Genomic DNA, 16796 nt, shown 5'->3' on the forward strand with positions numbered 1-16796 from the left:
CCCGTATGACATGAACCTGACAGGTAGGTAATCACACTAGTGACATCGCTAGGGGTAGTGATGGCAGCTATCATGTCATCTATTACATGGATTGCTTTGAATTTTGTTCAGGCATTCATGGATTAATCTGATTCACTTTGGTGATCCCCTGACTTCTCATCATGTGTCATCATCAGGTCAAAATGTCAGTTTGCAGCTGTATTTTGTGTTAAGTGATAATTAGCGAATAATGTCTTATTCGCTAAACTAGGATGGTGACCACGGTTACCAATTACATTACCACTGTGAGCATGTAAATAGCTGGAGGCATATAGTATATCTTCCTATATAAATACAGGCCTACATGTATAGGATGTACATATACTTTGTGTGTGGTCAGTGGTAATAGACTCTCATTGTAAATAGCTCTTCATGTGTTCAGCATCTTTGTTAATAGAAAGTAGTTGTCATTAAAGAAAACGTGACCTGAAACAAATCTAGTCTCAGTCCATTTGCATTTAACTGAAATGTTCATTCTAGTAAACAGTACAGAGCATGTAGAGAGATACACCAGTGTCTGTTCTCTCCTCAGCTGTTACTGTCACTGTAGGCAAACCTTCACAAGTTCCTTCACAACTTAACTTTTTCTTCTTATTAACTTTTTATAGGACAAATATAACAGACATGATATTATACAGATTGTATACACACCGTATGCATATTAATAAAGACAGCTCAGATTATTTTGCCTACATGAGAGGAAGGGCAGTTGAAGGCAAAAAAAAAAAGAAAAAAAGAAAAAAGAAGAAAAAGTTGTCAAGCTTTAGAGAAGAACAAAATAAAATGAAACAAGTACCCCCCAAAATCAGTTTTGGCTGTTTACTATTGAGCATTAACATGTCTGTAATGACACACTTTCAAAAGGCTTCATACCAAAATGAAATATTCACCATTTTGACAGTGAAGTCAAACTAAGGAAATAGTGAAGTTCTTAATCTGGACATTTGTCATATCTCATCCTATAAATAATTATTTTGTAAAACTCTTAAAAAAAAAAAAAAAAGATTTAGAAATGAACACTTTTCTTTTTCCAAAATGGATCAAAAGCATAATGGAATGAGAGGATTCTGCAGCTAGTGATATGAAATCAATGCATGAAACATACAGAATAAGGACAGAGGAGTGAATGGTGCGGGTGCATAAACAATCATATTAAAAACATATGCTACATATCAAAAACATCAGACTGGTTTCACAGGATACACAAAACAACAATAAAAATGAACATTATCTATTGCACAAAGGAGGTATCAGAAGACAAGTACAGTATGAATAATGGTACCTTTCTGTAACAGACCACTCTAAGCAGTACACAGCAGATAGGCTGAGGTAAGAGGGAGGTGGAAGCAACACATGAAGAACAGATGAGGGGTCACAGTTCAGAGGAGGCTCAAAACTATTTTTGAACAGACCGAAATGTATCTGTAGCAGCTAGTGTTGAAAACTGTCAAGTAAGTCAGCACTGAATGTCTGGTCTGATTCATAAACTTGGAACGTATTCTTTTTTCAGATAGTTCATCAACTGTGCCAATTTCATTTAAACAAGAGTTTTAGATTAGTTGTTTCTGTGTCGACAGCATTAAAATGGACCTCTCTTCTTATAAGAAAAGAGGTTTTGTAAAGAATCCCTTTAGTATTGTTGCCGTATTCAAGTATGGCTATAATAATACCCAGTCCTACTTGTCAGTGAGGGTGTCTGCATAAACAGAGCTTTTGTAATTAAGCCAAAAAGTTCATTCTTGACCTGGGTAAAAGTAGTCAAGGAAATCTAGACTTAAAAATCCATGTGCTGGCTTTGTCTGAAGCATTTAACTGAAGGGTGTGGTTGAAATCTCTGGAAAAAGATAGTAAATGGACCTTGATTGGAGATTTTTATATATATATATATACACAAGGTACACTCATTCTGCATCTGGAAGAATCAACAGGCAGCATTTAACCTGACATATCCTTCTGAAAATATAACAACCCAGCCTGTTGATGTATGTAGAAATAATGACCATAGATTGTCACAGTTGAGCTCTGATGTTATCTGTATCTATGAAACAAATAAGTTTCCCCAACCTCCCCCCCCTGAGCAGAAGGTACCAGTGACACACACATCTGTTCCACATGATAAGATTTCTGTTCACATTTCACTAAAAGGCTTTCAAAATGCAGCTGAGCCATCTGGCTGTGATTAAAACACCACAGACACACTGAGACCAATTTGGACATTTGGAATATAAAGGACCGGTGAGTAGGATTTGGTGGCATCTAACGGTGAGACTGCAGCCAAACCAACTTATAACATTTAGGAGAACCTGTGGTGGCCATGAAACTCACGTGAAATGTGAAAGGCCCTCTCTAGAGTGTTTGGTTTGTTCATTCTGGGCTATTGTAGAAACATGGCAGTACAACATGGTGGGCTCCATAAAAGAGGCCCTCCTCCCTATGTAGTTCTAAAGTAACAAAAACACAATGATTCTTATTTTCATGCAGCTACACACTAATTAAAACATACTTATATTACATTGAATTTCTGCCATGCCTGTTCTGCTAGATGCCACTAAATCCTACACACTGCACCTTTAAGTCTTCTTGTTTTTGCTGCACAAGGTACCCGTCACATTGTTACGAAAAAAAAAAAAAGATAAATAAAAATGACTTTGTTAGCAACATTAGCGATGCTAGCATTCCAACACTAAAACAGATTAATAACAGGCAACATAGTAGCTGTTAACTAACAACATGTTACGTAATCTTGTGTTAACAGAAGGCTAAAAACTACAATGCTAGCTATTTTAGGAGATTCTTGTAGGTTTTTTTGACAGGAGGAAAGATGGAAAGTATTGAGAAGTTGAATTTAGTCTTTTCATGGGATTTGATGTCATTAAGAAAATATTGAATGACACCAGCCTCACTAGTCAGTAGCACTTGTTTTAACCTATAATACCCTTGTAGAGATGTTAAGTGTTAGCATTCCTTATTAAAACTAAGGGAAACAAGCTAGCTTGTGAGCGGGTGGCTAGCAGCACTCTTTGGTTTTACACAAAGAAAGCAACAAACCTAAAGTTCCTCATATATGCTGTGACTCAGTGTGACAGGTATATGAAGATTCACAATGCCAATATGTGTTTTATGACTCAGAAGTATGTGGGAGCTCTTCAGGAGGTATCAGCTGTGTACAGCTTAGAGGGAGAAGCTTACTGTGTACCAGGGACACTCCTCTCCTACACGAACACAATTTGTAACAGCTACAGCAAAGTAAATGTTCATGATATGTAAACAAGACAAAAACATGGCAGGGAGAGGCATTTCACATGTCTATCTGGCAGAATCAGTGGCTACACATCAACGTTCACTTGAGCTTTTCTGTCCAGTTTGGGGGAATTCACATTATAAGGATTTTTTTAGAAGCATTTTTACCCCCAACAACAGAGTGCCAGGCAGGTAGATCTTGGTAAAAAAAAATATTGTTGGACAGTTCAGTCATGTTGACCCCTTCAGTACCATCACTGAGTTTGTGATGACCGAACAAGCAAATGCAATACTAAACAACATAAGGTCACCTCATCATATGTATCTGCTATACTAGTAGATACACATTATTTTTCATCACAATGCTTTTGTCCAATTAAAGGATTAAAAAGAACTTTGTTGTCCTGTAGTTTTATCCCAAAAACAGCTTGTTAAACATTTTACAAACCTAGCCCTGATCCAGGGAGGCCATTTGAATATATTTCTGTTAATTAGGTGTTCATAAAATTTAGTTACGGTGAGAAAGTTGAAAATAAACGTCACTAATATGCAACAAGCTTAGCAACAATTCAGGCAGAATAACGTGAATCAGCGACAAACAAGCAAATGAAATCACGACGAAGCATTTGCTCTATTCACCAACAGGAATCTGCTCAGCAGTGCTCAGTGCTGCCCCCGGTGTCCGGAAAGATATATTACAGCAACACTGCTGAATCAAAGTCTAATTAATATGTCTTCAATCACCAGTGGCAGCAGTGTGTACACGTCTGTAAGTGAACCAAGAAGACATCCTGTGTCATCTTTGATAATACTAAGTCATGTTTATGTTACTTTAAACGCTCCTGACAAATCTTTTAAATTTGCAAATCTTTACATTTTTCAGCATTCTTCCTGTAACAAATATCATGAACGCCTGAGATGTTCCAGTTGAATCAGAAAGCTATCTAGCACTATATTTAGTTATATGACTGCTAGTGGTTACATCTGGTCTCAATAATGAACACCAACAATGTCACCAAGCTTTCTGTAAGTGAGCCAAGTGAAAGACTGTTTTCTCCCCGATTATCAAGTTACTCTAATAAAAACGAGACGCTTAAAATGACGTGGTATCCCTTAAAGTAACAGTCAGGAGAACATATGTGCTGTGAGTAGAGTCTGACCGCAGGGCATGCACGTGGCTAAACACTGGCTAAAGCATATGATTGGTCACAAACAGAATACGGACTCACATATATAAAAACACAACATGACATTTGAAACTACAACAGAGGGGCTCTGAGTGAAACAGAAAATCTTCAGAAAATAAGTCCAGCAGAAACTGTTTTGTTTTTGTTAAATCAAACTCCAGAGTCAACTTCAGTCTGTTTCATTCAAATATCAGTCACCACTTCAAGTAAAGGGATAACTCATATAAAAACAAGATGAGTGGTTAAGTCCGTGTTAGAACATCAAACTATGACACATCAGAAATAGCACTTTTCCCACATATTTCCAGTTACCTGATTTCAGCCAGTTTCACACCTTTGTTTCCCCATCACTCTGCAGCTTGTGCTTTACTGGTGTGTAGAGCACTGGAGTGACTGAACTCAATGATAGCACACAACTACAGTAATACCAATGTTCTTTTAAAACAGACAAACAAAAATAATAATAATAACTACCAGCTCATGAAATAAAAACTCTGTTAAAATTATTTCTCTATAATAATAAAAAAAAAAAAAAAGATCAAATGTAGAAAACTGAATTCCCTCATCTTGCCTTTCATTTGTTGGATGATGACATGACATCATCACAGCATTCGGATCAAAGTACTGCTGTTTGAGAAGAGGCATAGTTAGCTCCATTTATCTATATACACTGGACAGAGAGAGTACTGCAGGTCACCACAGCAAACTCTTCACAGTACAATCTCACACTCAAGGACAAAGAAAATAGATCTGTACAATTTGTTACTGTCACTCCAAACACTGTGGGGACATCTGAAACGGTTACTTTCATTTGTCAGGTACTTGTCACATTACAGGGAACCAGTGGATCTTTATGAACACAGTTGAGGACCAGGTGCTTTTTCTTTCCTCCTATAATGTGACAAGTAACAGTGAGATGTTAACATATCCCACTACTGTTGGTTAAGACTTCTGTTTAACATGGAAGTCTCTCCTGTGTGGCTGTCTTAAATAAGGGAGGGAATAATAAAAGCTGTAGGCAGTGCCCCCCTCCGCTCCCTTTTTCCCCCTACTCTGTGCATTATGTATATATTACTTAGTAATTAGAATTAGTTTGTAGTTATTTGAATGTACAGAAGAGTATTTTACATTATGCACTATGTAAACACAGTATAAACACATTATGTAGGTCTTAAAAGGACACACCATTTTACTTTCATATCATCATAAAACGTACTTCTCAGCTGTCACTCTGAAGGAGCTTCATCTGAGAAAATAAACCCCAGTGATGTCATAATGGGGTCCCAGTTTGGGCTTGGAGACTATGATTTTATAACAGTAAGCCCACAAGGTATAGAGTTTGACAGACATGGGCTAAATCAATAGAATACCAGCAATAATGCAATCAGCATCTTAATGCTTATTATTTTAGTTTACAATTGTGCATTTAATTTTTTCCCCAATCAAATTTATGATCAATCAAATAACCACAAACTACACATCTAAGAGCCACACAGTGAATTTGGAGGATTCAGACCCCCGGAGTATCTCTGAGTCGTCTGCTTTGCCTGGTTGATAGTCTAGCCTTGTCTAGATGTAAGGTCAACGTATAAAATGAATTAAGATATAGGGAAGTAGGCTTCATCTTACCCAGATTCAGATTAGAAGACTGAAATCTGTGAGCCTGAGAAAACTCAACTGATATCAACCTTTTCACTTCTCATCTGAATGTGTGTTAGTGATAATATTCCTAATAAAAACTGAGAAATTGTGGATTGAAACGTCTCAATCCTAAGGAGTGTCAAACCCAGTCCTCCCTGTCTACACTCAAACACTTAACGCCTCATTCTGTTGCATTTTCTTACCAGCAAATCACCTTAGTGATAAATACTGACAGTTTATACCATCAGCAGCTCATAGATGTAACCACATTACTCCTTTTTAATATCCGAAAAAATCCCTTTTAAGAAATACCCTGGCAGTTTGAGTTGTAGTGTTATTTTTCTTCACTGCTGCTGGTTACAATGGAAGGAAACGAGTCTGTATTTGCTCTTCAGTTACTGATAGCAACAGTTTTGCTATTAAACCACTATAACCCGCTTTCCTCACATTGTGAGTGAAGCTGGAGAAGAAAAACAACACGTTGACATGCAAAGTGTCGAGGCTTTTCTGCCCGCAATGGTCAGCTAGTCTGCTCGGTCCAGTGAGCGCAAGTCATTACATTATATATGTTACTGTCCAGCCACTATAGTGCATACACAGTGCATCCATTTGTTTCCTCCTCTTCTTCTTCATTCTTCACTTTTTTGTCTGTTCATGTCAGCAGGGGAGTTGTGTGATGTGTGTGCGTGTGTGCGTGTGTGTGTGTGTGTGTGTGTGTGTGCGTGTGTGCGTGTCTGATGAGGCCCACAGTTTTGTTGTCTTGTTTTTAAATGCAAGGCTGTCAGACATGCCTGGAAGTCCTTTTTTTCTTTCTACTCCATTTGTCAATTGTGTGTGGATGTTCATAGCAGGGGTTCTGTGTGTGTGTGTGTGTGTGGGGGGGGGGGGGACCAGAGTTTATATGAACACTAGGAAGTTAGTCCAGTTATGTGCTTTGTGTCTGAATATTTAGATGTCAGTCATGTTTGTTTTGCATGTTAGCCTGTCTGTGTGCTGCATGTATGAGTGGTTGTGTGTGTGTGTGTGTGTGTGTGTGTGTGTGTGTGTGTGTGTGTGTACATGTGTGTTGGGGGATGGAGGTTCCATGTCATGCGTTGGACATCTCTGCCTTGCTGAGGGCGATGGCCAGCTCTAGGTCTTCCTGCTCCTGCTGTCTGAGTCTCTTCAGCCGCTCACGCTCTGCTCGCTCACTCTCACGCTTAGCCCACTCCAACTGCTGAGCCTCATTCCCAAACTACAGGGAGAGAGAGGGAGAGAGAGAGAGAGAAAGAGAGAGAGAGAGTAAGAGGTCTTTGTCATGCAATTGTTTGTTAAGGCTTTGGCCCAATGACAGAGCAGCAGTGAGTTTAAAATACTGATTTTAAGTAATAGATTTTTGTTTATTAGTGTTGACAGAAGGAGGGAACAATAGAAAAGTTTTGCATCCAGTTATCTATTTAAAATGTTCAGCAACACATGATGTAAGATCTATTCATAGTCATTATATATCTTCATTTGGCTAACACTGCCTACTTGTCAAATTGTCGAATTTCATAGTGTTGGAATTCTTACCTTGGCTTTGTCAGGTCCTGTCAGAGAGGTGGATTACAGAACAGACATGTTATAAACCAAACATCCCTGAACTCAATGGATCTTGGCTAGTTTACAGGATATCACACCACAGGCGTGGTGCGCACGCATGCACGCATTAAAGGGGGTTTCTGTTCAGTCCATTATGAGACACTGTCTCTAGCTGCTGTCTTCAGATACTTGTTAGCATTTTTTGTTGAGATTCAAGTGATTCAACTGGCACTACTAGTAGTGTTAACTGGTGTTAATTATGAATTATCACAATGCTATTAAGACACTCAAGTTCATATAGAGCAGGGGCCACATACAGCCCAGTTTGATCTCAAGTGTGCCAAACCAGAAAAACCACTGCATAATAATAATATAAATATATAATATATATAATATGTAAAATAACTTTATTATAATAACCCATCTATTTATGTAACAGATGAACAGTCTGAGATGTCTCAACAAAAATTAGTTCAATTTCAACTTTATGTCTCAGTCTTTTGCACAAATGATTTTGCACAGAAGCTGTTGATTGACAACATTTTGCACAATGTTCAATATATGAATGTTTTAAATATGACCACAATATGATTTCATTGTTTTTTCAGAGAACTGCATTCTGATCAGGGTCAGGGTCATTTTACATGAATCCCCACAATTTAACCTGCTCCTGAAACTGCACCTTCATACTTTGCAAAGTTATCCAGTGGGTCAGATTAGACCCCCTGTTGGGCCGGTTCTGGCCCTCGGGCCGTATGCTTGACACCCCTGTCATAGAGACTTGTTTCAAATGTCATAGGGAAGACAAATGCACTGTGGTACATTATTTCTGTCAGTGAATACCTTCAGAAAGGAAACACGCAACAATTAGAAGTGAAGGAAAAAACAGCTGAACATGAACTTCTACATCATGCTGATGATGCTGATGCTGATGCTGATGATGATGATGATGATGATGATGTGACATGCAGAGTGAGAAAGGGATTTCAAAGATTTGGACTCCTGAGTGTTTGATCCAAAAGTAATTCACAAAGCATTTCAACAACCAGCTCCAAAGTCTGACTACAGTTGGGAGCAGTCCAGAGGATCCTGAGCCACTGGGGCCTACACAATTAGTAAGACTGCAACTAATGATTATTTTCATTATCAATTCATCTGCAGATTTTTTCTCATTTCATTGTTTTGTCTGTAAAAATAGTGAACATGTCTGTAGTATTTACCCAGTGTCAAAGATTATGTCTTTATTTTGTCCCACCAAACAGTCCAAAACCAAAGACATGCAGTTTACTATCATGTATGACAAAGAAAAAACAGATTTTTAAAAAGTAGTTACAGATGAATTATCTGTCTATTAGTCATTGCTGTCGCAGCTCTACTCACAGTCAGTGTGCTGTTGTGTCTTAATAAGATTATCAACTTTTAAAAGCTGCCATTATTGATGGCAGGTGAGTTAACAAGGATCCAATCCGACTTAAAAATGGTGCCACATGTAGAATGACTTCATCAAAGAATGAAGATTTGTCTATATCTCTATCTAAGACCTTATCTCTAAGAGGAACCATCCCTGAGGACTTGGAGTGGTGAGATGACATACTTTGTGAACAGGAGCTCAGATGGTGAAGCAGGTGAAGCAGGTGATTGGTTAGGAGCTGTGTCACGTTATGAAATAAAGACAAAACTAACACTGTGAGACAAACACAAGCACAGAGAAGATATAACACACTCATCAACACTGCCAACAAAGTAAATGGTGAACAGTCAAGCGCACACACGCACGCACACACACACACACACGCACACACACACTCACACACACAGAGCAAGGGCATGCAGGGCAGACAGACTCAACAACTGAGAGTTGAGTAGTGATACTGCTGTGTCTCATGTTAGAACCTTTCTAAACTGACATATTATTTGAACCTTATTGGTTCCACCAGTCAGCCAATCACCTTGTAGCATTACTGCTTATCTACCTAAAAGCTCTGATGTGCCTGACTGAATGTGAAAAACAGGTTTGTGTTCCTTTTTATTTGTGTGCTCTCAGAGACTGTGCTACTCTTGACTTTGAGCGTCATGCCAACCTGCTGCTGATCTTAGCCTTCACCCTGTGTGAAAGTACAGGCAAACTCATTATAATCTTCCTGCCAAAACAAACAAACCACAGAACACACCCTTTCCTGAACAATAAGTCATAATGCAACTATCCTCTTCTCTTCTCTGCAGCCTGCACTGATATAATACCAAACTGCCAAAGTTAGAGTGGGTTCAAAAGTTGTGCCACGGCAGCTCAGGGTGTGAGCCGAGGTCAGGTATTAGTCACATTACTGATCACAGTATTGCTATGCTCATCTGTTGCTCATATGATGATTGGATACATTAATGGTTGTCCTGTAATTACCCTTTTAGCTCAACTTAGATACGATCTGTCATTCTTCTCATAACAATAGAATAACATTTCCTTACAGCTGGAGGCCAAAAGGTCCAAATGTGTTTGAAGGAAAAGTTCAGCATTTTGAGAAATACATTCACTTTCTTTCTGAATGCCAGATTAGAGGATGGAAATCAATCTCATATCTGTATGTTAGGACATGTTTAGCCTAGCTTAGCATAAAGACTATGGCTGCACTGATCTGATACTGATATTGATATTAGGTCTGATATTGTCAAATAGCTGGGTCAGGTGTTGTGACAATGGGCCTGATCTGTTATCTAGAAAGAAAGCTAGGCTGGTGGGGTCTGTGGTGCTGTTAAATGCTTTTGCAGCTGGGTTGCTGCTGTTGTTTCAGCATTGTGAACCACAAGGCTTAAACAGTACAACGTGTACACTAACTTATAATACTATGTGAAGTTGTTTTGGATGCTATCTTTAGTAAACAGCTGCTGCCCCAGGGAGCATGTGTAGACTCAATAAGACTGACTGGTCACGTGTAGCCTAAAATGTAACAGACACTTGGGACAATGTCATTAAATGCAATGCAACACAGAATTCAATAAAATCCCTCAACTATTTACTTTCAGGTGCTTTTCCTTCTGGGATTACTTTCCTCTCTTGCTCAGTTCAGCATCACTCCAGTTCCACTGAGCCTTCCAGTAAAAAAATGTAAAGTCTGGGTATTTCTGTCAGTCACCTTAAAAAGTTCAACACTTGTAGGTTTACTTGACTCATTAAAAAAAAAAAAAAAAAAAAAAAAAGCAGATACAGCAGGCACAGGTTCTGATCTCAAACTCACTGTGACAGCAAGACTCCAGGAAACTGCACACATCAGCAGATATACAGTAGTTCTAGTGGAAAACTGTTGTTTTACATTTGTGTTTGTGTGTCATTTACAGCTCTCTGCTCCTCTACTTCTGGTGGCACTGCATGTCTGTGACCAGAGCCCTAACACACTTCTTCACAAAGAATATTATGGTATATTTGATTGTATTCTAAATGAATGACATACAGCACATTAATAGGTGAGTGTTAGAGGTGTTGGTAGATATATTTTTGAACTGTGATGGAGCAATTTGGAGTGTTATTAACAAAACTCAGAGAGCAGATAATGGTTAGAATGAGCTGCAACAGACGATCTGAGGCAGAAAGTGGACCGGCTACATTAGCTGTGTGCTGTCCTGTATTGTTAACTACCAAGATCACTGCACACAGGTCAGTGCTCTCTGATTCATTATCTTACTCTTTTATATATATAAATATATGTATACACACCTTTTTCTGACATGAATTACTGGTGCTATGTCATAAATCTTACTGTAATAGGCAGAGGGCTGGGTGATTGGAGTATTAATAAAAATGATATCAAATTGATCCTCAATGCAATGAACTGTGTTCAACTTTTTATGTTAGAAAACACTTCACCTGTAGAACAAAAACCTCATTCAATCATTTTCTTAGTATTTAATTAAAATGTGATTGTAATCATTCATTTAGATGACATTATCTGTCACAATATGATTTAAAATAGCTACAGCATTACCCAGCCCTAATTAGACAGAAGGTATAACCTATGCTGCTTCAATGTAAATGTTTTTATGGGATATCTGGACTTGGGTTGGATGTTTACATCATGTGCTGCTGTTAAAGCACTACCCTGATCATAAACCACATGTCAGCCTGTTATTAACATGCAATCTGTATATGGATATATCATCTATTATGACACCTGATCATAGGCCTCAGCATTTACACCTCATATTAATAAACATTCTCAATATGCAAATTAAGCGGGCAGAGTGACCACGCCTATTTCTTCCTGATCCAGACACAGTGAGATATCAGACAGAGATCACATGTTAATAACAGGTGGAAACAGAGTCACTGCTGTAAAAACAGTGAATTCAGTTTTAACCTGAAAAACATGTTGGGTCTTACCTTGATTTAACATACAATAACAACTGAGCTGCATAACATTTCACGTCACTGTATTGTCTTTCTAGTCTCTACTGCCTTTTTACATGTCTGTCTTTGGTACCTTGTAATGTGCTCAAACTAACCAGAACTTGAACGTAGTGAATGAGCTGTGTTGCTTGGTCTGGTCCAGACACGGAGAGTTAAACAGTATCACCCATCTCAACTTACAGAGCTGAAGTCTGCAAAACCCGAGTGTTTAGGTTCTTTACTTGATGCTGATGGAGCAAAAGGGTCTTTGCCGCTGAACGGGTCTCCCAGGCCCTTTTTATTACTCTGAAACGGATCGATGGCATCGCCGCTGAACGGCTGGAAGGGGTCACATGGTTTGGAAGGATCAGCTGGGCAGGACATGTTCACTGGCGTACTCTTACCTGAAGATGTAAAAAGACAGAGATGAACATCACATACCACATCATTTCTTTTCATACCATTTTCTGTATTTTCACAACGCCTAAATAAATGCTTACTAGACAAAAACAGGAACAGACAAACTGTTCATACCACTGATGTGACTCTGACATGTGACAACAATTTGACAAGTGACTGCAAAGTAAAAGTAAGATTGAAATTTAAATTGGTGAGACGTTTCTTTAAAAGATCACTGAAGACAAAAGGGTGCACAGAGAAGCTGCTTCTGAGAGAGCAAAGAAATCCTCTTCTTTGTAGTAAAGACATGCTGAGAGAAGCAAAAAGGGAGGGAAAAAAAAGCAGACATATGAGAGGCTTCAGGTTTAACGTATCTCCAGAAGAGGCTGTAAATAGATGTAAGTGCATGTTTTACTGATAGCAGAGAGATTCAATGACTCATCACTGCAGCTCAAATGAGTAATTCTCACCTAAGTTAGCTTAGGTTGTACAATTTTTAACACAGGATAGGATTTGATGTCTCTTGGATTCAAACACAGTTATTCTAAATTATGTGATTCTAGTAGTTCTGCCCACGCCCTGCTTCACCTCAGTTGGCACATCAAAGAACACTTAACAACTTTTGAAAGCCACACTAGTTTCACCTCCACACGCCGCACACCAAAACAACTCATATCGACACTAATCTTCCTTTACGTTATCATCAAATACAGTGCTACATCCTCCTGAGAAAGGAAATATATCAAAACAGCTGTCAAGGTGAAGGAAAAAACATGCAGCGAAAGACAACACCCAATGGGCCAAAACCAAAAGTGATACCCCTCAAACCATGGAACCATTCTCAACGGTTTCCTGGTAAAATCACTTTGTCGGGTTTCTGCCCACATTACCAACTGTTGGTTCACCGACTTACCAAGTAGGCGAATACACTGAGGTTGTTCACATGATAGTCGATAATAAAAGTCAACATGGAAAATAACACTAAAGCAACTTGTAAAAACATTAAAAAACTTGAGTGACAAAGTTCATGCTTGATCCTGAAAACAGTTCAACAACGTAAGGTCCACCAGACACTGACACACCTGAGACAACTCCACTACAACTTACAGAACAATGTAATACATTATGAAGACCATGAGATGAAGGAGAAAGATCTTAAAATAAATAAAAAGCTAGAAAGTGGACCTTTATTTTGTCATAATTGATGATGCCTTCAAATGTATGGTTGTATGATAAAGAGTCCAAAAATCCAAAGATATTTAATTATTTTCACAGCACATTATCTGAGTGTACTTTCATTCATTATCAGTGTAGTTGCACATTCATTTAATTGTTTTTGGTCCTGTAGAAAATAGTGTTAAATAGAACTGAATAAAGGAAAATATCAAAACTAAACATGCAGAGATTGCCAGCCAGAGGACTCTGCTGCATGTTACACCCCTCTCTCATCCCTCGTTTACTGTCTCACCATACGAACTGTCAAATCCAAACAAAATGCCAAAAAAAACTTAAAATGCAAGGTGTTTAGCAAGGTCACAGTGATCTATGAAAACCAAATTCTAATCAGTTCATTCCTCAAATTCCTTCAAGGCCATGACAGAGGGATAAAAAATGTGCTTGTAACATAATTTAAAGTATTTTATGATCTCTTATTTAAGACTTACTTATAAGGCCATTAAAGTCAGACATGCAGACTGTAAAATACACATTTTGTTTGCCTAACCTGTTAACTATTTTTCTCGAAATAACTATAAAACATTTAAAAAAAAAACATGTTTAACAGATTGAGTGAAGCTGCAGAAATACATGCAGATCATTACATGAACAAGAACACAAGCGTAATCTTGTAAAGGCAGCTTCTCTTATCAGTGGGAACTTGAAGCTGGGTCTGGCAGAGGATCGTGGGAAAGTTAAGACATAATTTAGTTTGTATAGGTGTTAAACCACAGGACCATTCAAACCGTTGTCATACACATACGCATTTAGTCCTCTTACCCTGATCACCCAGCGATCAGGGTGAGCAGTTCATTTCACACTCCACGCTGAGCAAAGCCGCATGCCTGGCAATCAGTTTTTTCCTCTTTCAGTAAACTGCACACACACACACACACACACACGAAAACACACACTTGAGAAACCACAATCATGAACTCCACCCTGTTTTAAAATAATCCACAACATTAAGTGGCATCTAATTTTAATGTCTACCACAGAATTGAACATGCAGCATGCAGAGTTGAATTTGTTAAAAACAAATAGAGCTCTAGCAAGATGCTCTCAATTATGCAAGTTTATTTGCAGCTGCACTGTCTTAGATGTACCCCATTCACACCTAATCAGGTGTTATGAGAAAGCAACAGGGTGAGTGTGTGTATGTGTGTGTGTGTGTGTGTACAGTATGTGTGATATAGAATAAATTATAAAATGTTAAGAATTTAAATTAATTATGAGGAGGAAGAAGCTGGAAACAATGCTGGCATTCACCCACTGCACACAGCCTGCAGCCTGACCTTCTTTGAACCGCTCACCCTCGTCAACACACACACACACACACACAAAGTGAAGAGAGGAAGCGAGTTAGGGTGTGTCTGCAAACAACAGGCCAGTAAACCACACATCATCACTCTTACAACATCACCTTCACATTTGCCTACAGCAAAAACACCAGAGCAGCAGCTTGTTAAGAACCATAATACAAAATCTGTATTAAAATCGGACGAGTGTGAACGTCAGGTTTGGCCCTGGATGTTACTGCAGAGTGAACGGTAGAGATACGCCTCGCAGTCTGACAGCTGGAGTCTGATTGTTCTTGAACAAATGAAAAGAGTGGCATCAAAGTAGTAGCAGACTTCTCTCTGGTTCCCCCAACAACAGCTGAGTCAGCTCGCTGGTGGTCTCATGCAAGTAACCGTGGTGCATACTGTGTGAACACCAAGTCTGGAAGGATAATACCTGACCAAACATCCTAAAGAATTATTTCTTGAGCTGTGTACAAATTCCACTCTTCATCTGAGCATATTTTGAGTGTGTTAGTTACAAAATTATAAAAAAGTATACTCAAAAGACTGTGCAGCTTTATTTTTTTGAGTTTACTGCTGATGTACACTACTGTTCCACAATGCAATGCATGACATAAACAAGCTTCTCACAGCTGGAAGATCTGTCATGTTGCATTTCTTCTTGAAAACAACAAACAATTAAGTACATTGACTTCTTGTGTACTAACTGCAAAAACAGAATTCTATGGTAATGAGTACAGTATTTGCTATCACTGGGGTGTGGCTCATTTCCTGTAGATTCAGATAAAGTGATTATGGCACTACTCTTTACTGCTTAGGTTAACATTATATGACACAGACCTCTGGCAACATATGCACTCTATTTTATTTTATTACTATCAAATCAAATCATATTTTATCATCTACAAATCATTTGTATTTTACATTACACTGCATAAAGCAACAACGTGCAGTACACACAAATACAAGAAATAACACAACACACCCACGCATAAAAACATATGAACAGCCTACACAAACCACACACACATGATTCTACTTCTGTGTTGCAAGGACACTGCTTGACATACAGTAGATATAATACATTCCATATCCTCTTACCCTTACCTTAACCATCACAACTAAATGTCCTGGTCCTGTACAACCATAATCTGGACCTAAACTAAACTTAAAACCAGGTCTTAACCCTCAAACAGCACTCTGAAGGTGTGTCCCAAAACCAAGACCAGTCTAAATGTCCACACCCAATGTGTCAAGGTTTAAAACTCAAACCGATCCTCACAAAGCTAGCGCGCACACACACACACACACACACACACACACACACACACACACACACACACACACACACACACACACACACACACACACACACACACACACACACACACACACACACACACACACACACACACACACACACACACACAATCAGAAACCTTCACTGTGAAAGCACATTGCACATTTCAGGCTTCATGCAAAGTCTAACTGCCTTCTTGATGGAAACTCTTCAGCTTGTACTAAACAGGAATAGTTTGTTTTTTTGTGTTCTAATTTCTACAATACGAAAGTGATTGAACACACTGCCAGTTCAAGAGAACTTTGACACCTTCCAGTCCAAACCTTAAGTGTTTGGTAGGTTTTTCTTCAGAATTATCCTCTGCAACATAAGAAGGGAAAGAGCTGTGTATTTGTAGAAGTGTCTGAAGAGACAGAACTAAAGAATCCATGGTAAAAGATGTCAGCGCTAGATTCATTGTGTGACTAACAGCTGAAATAATATGATATATGATCTATGATCTATGATATATGATACGATATTATATGAGGCCTTAA

General features: G+C 38.6%; 1 protein-coding gene across 4 annotated transcripts in view; it reads right to left on the reverse strand.

Moving 5' to 3' along the window:
- Nucleotides 1-477: 477 nt before the first annotated feature.
- LOC133984367 (epidermal growth factor receptor substrate 15-like 1) overlaps nucleotides 478-16796 on the reverse strand; it is a 51813-nt gene continuing 35494 nt past the window's right edge. For all 4 annotated transcript variants that reach the window (XM_062423653.1, XM_062423652.1, XM_062423651.1 and 1 more), the window contains 3 exons: nucleotides 12285-12446; nucleotides 7659-7675; nucleotides 478-7341 (listed from right to left, as the gene is read on the reverse strand). In XM_062423653.1, the coding sequence (XP_062279637.1) occupies nucleotides 7195-7341; nucleotides 7659-7675; nucleotides 12285-12446 (326 nt within the window). In that variant the 3' untranslated portion in view covers nucleotides 478-7194. The remainder of the gene's footprint in view (nucleotides 7342-7658; nucleotides 7676-12284; nucleotides 12447-16796) is intronic.

The sequence above is a fragment of the Scomber scombrus genome, chromosome 8 (assembly GCF_963691925.1).
Source record: "Scomber scombrus chromosome 8, fScoSco1.1, whole genome shotgun sequence".
Lineage (NCBI taxonomy): Eukaryota > Metazoa > Chordata > Actinopteri > Scombriformes > Scombridae > Scomber > Scomber scombrus.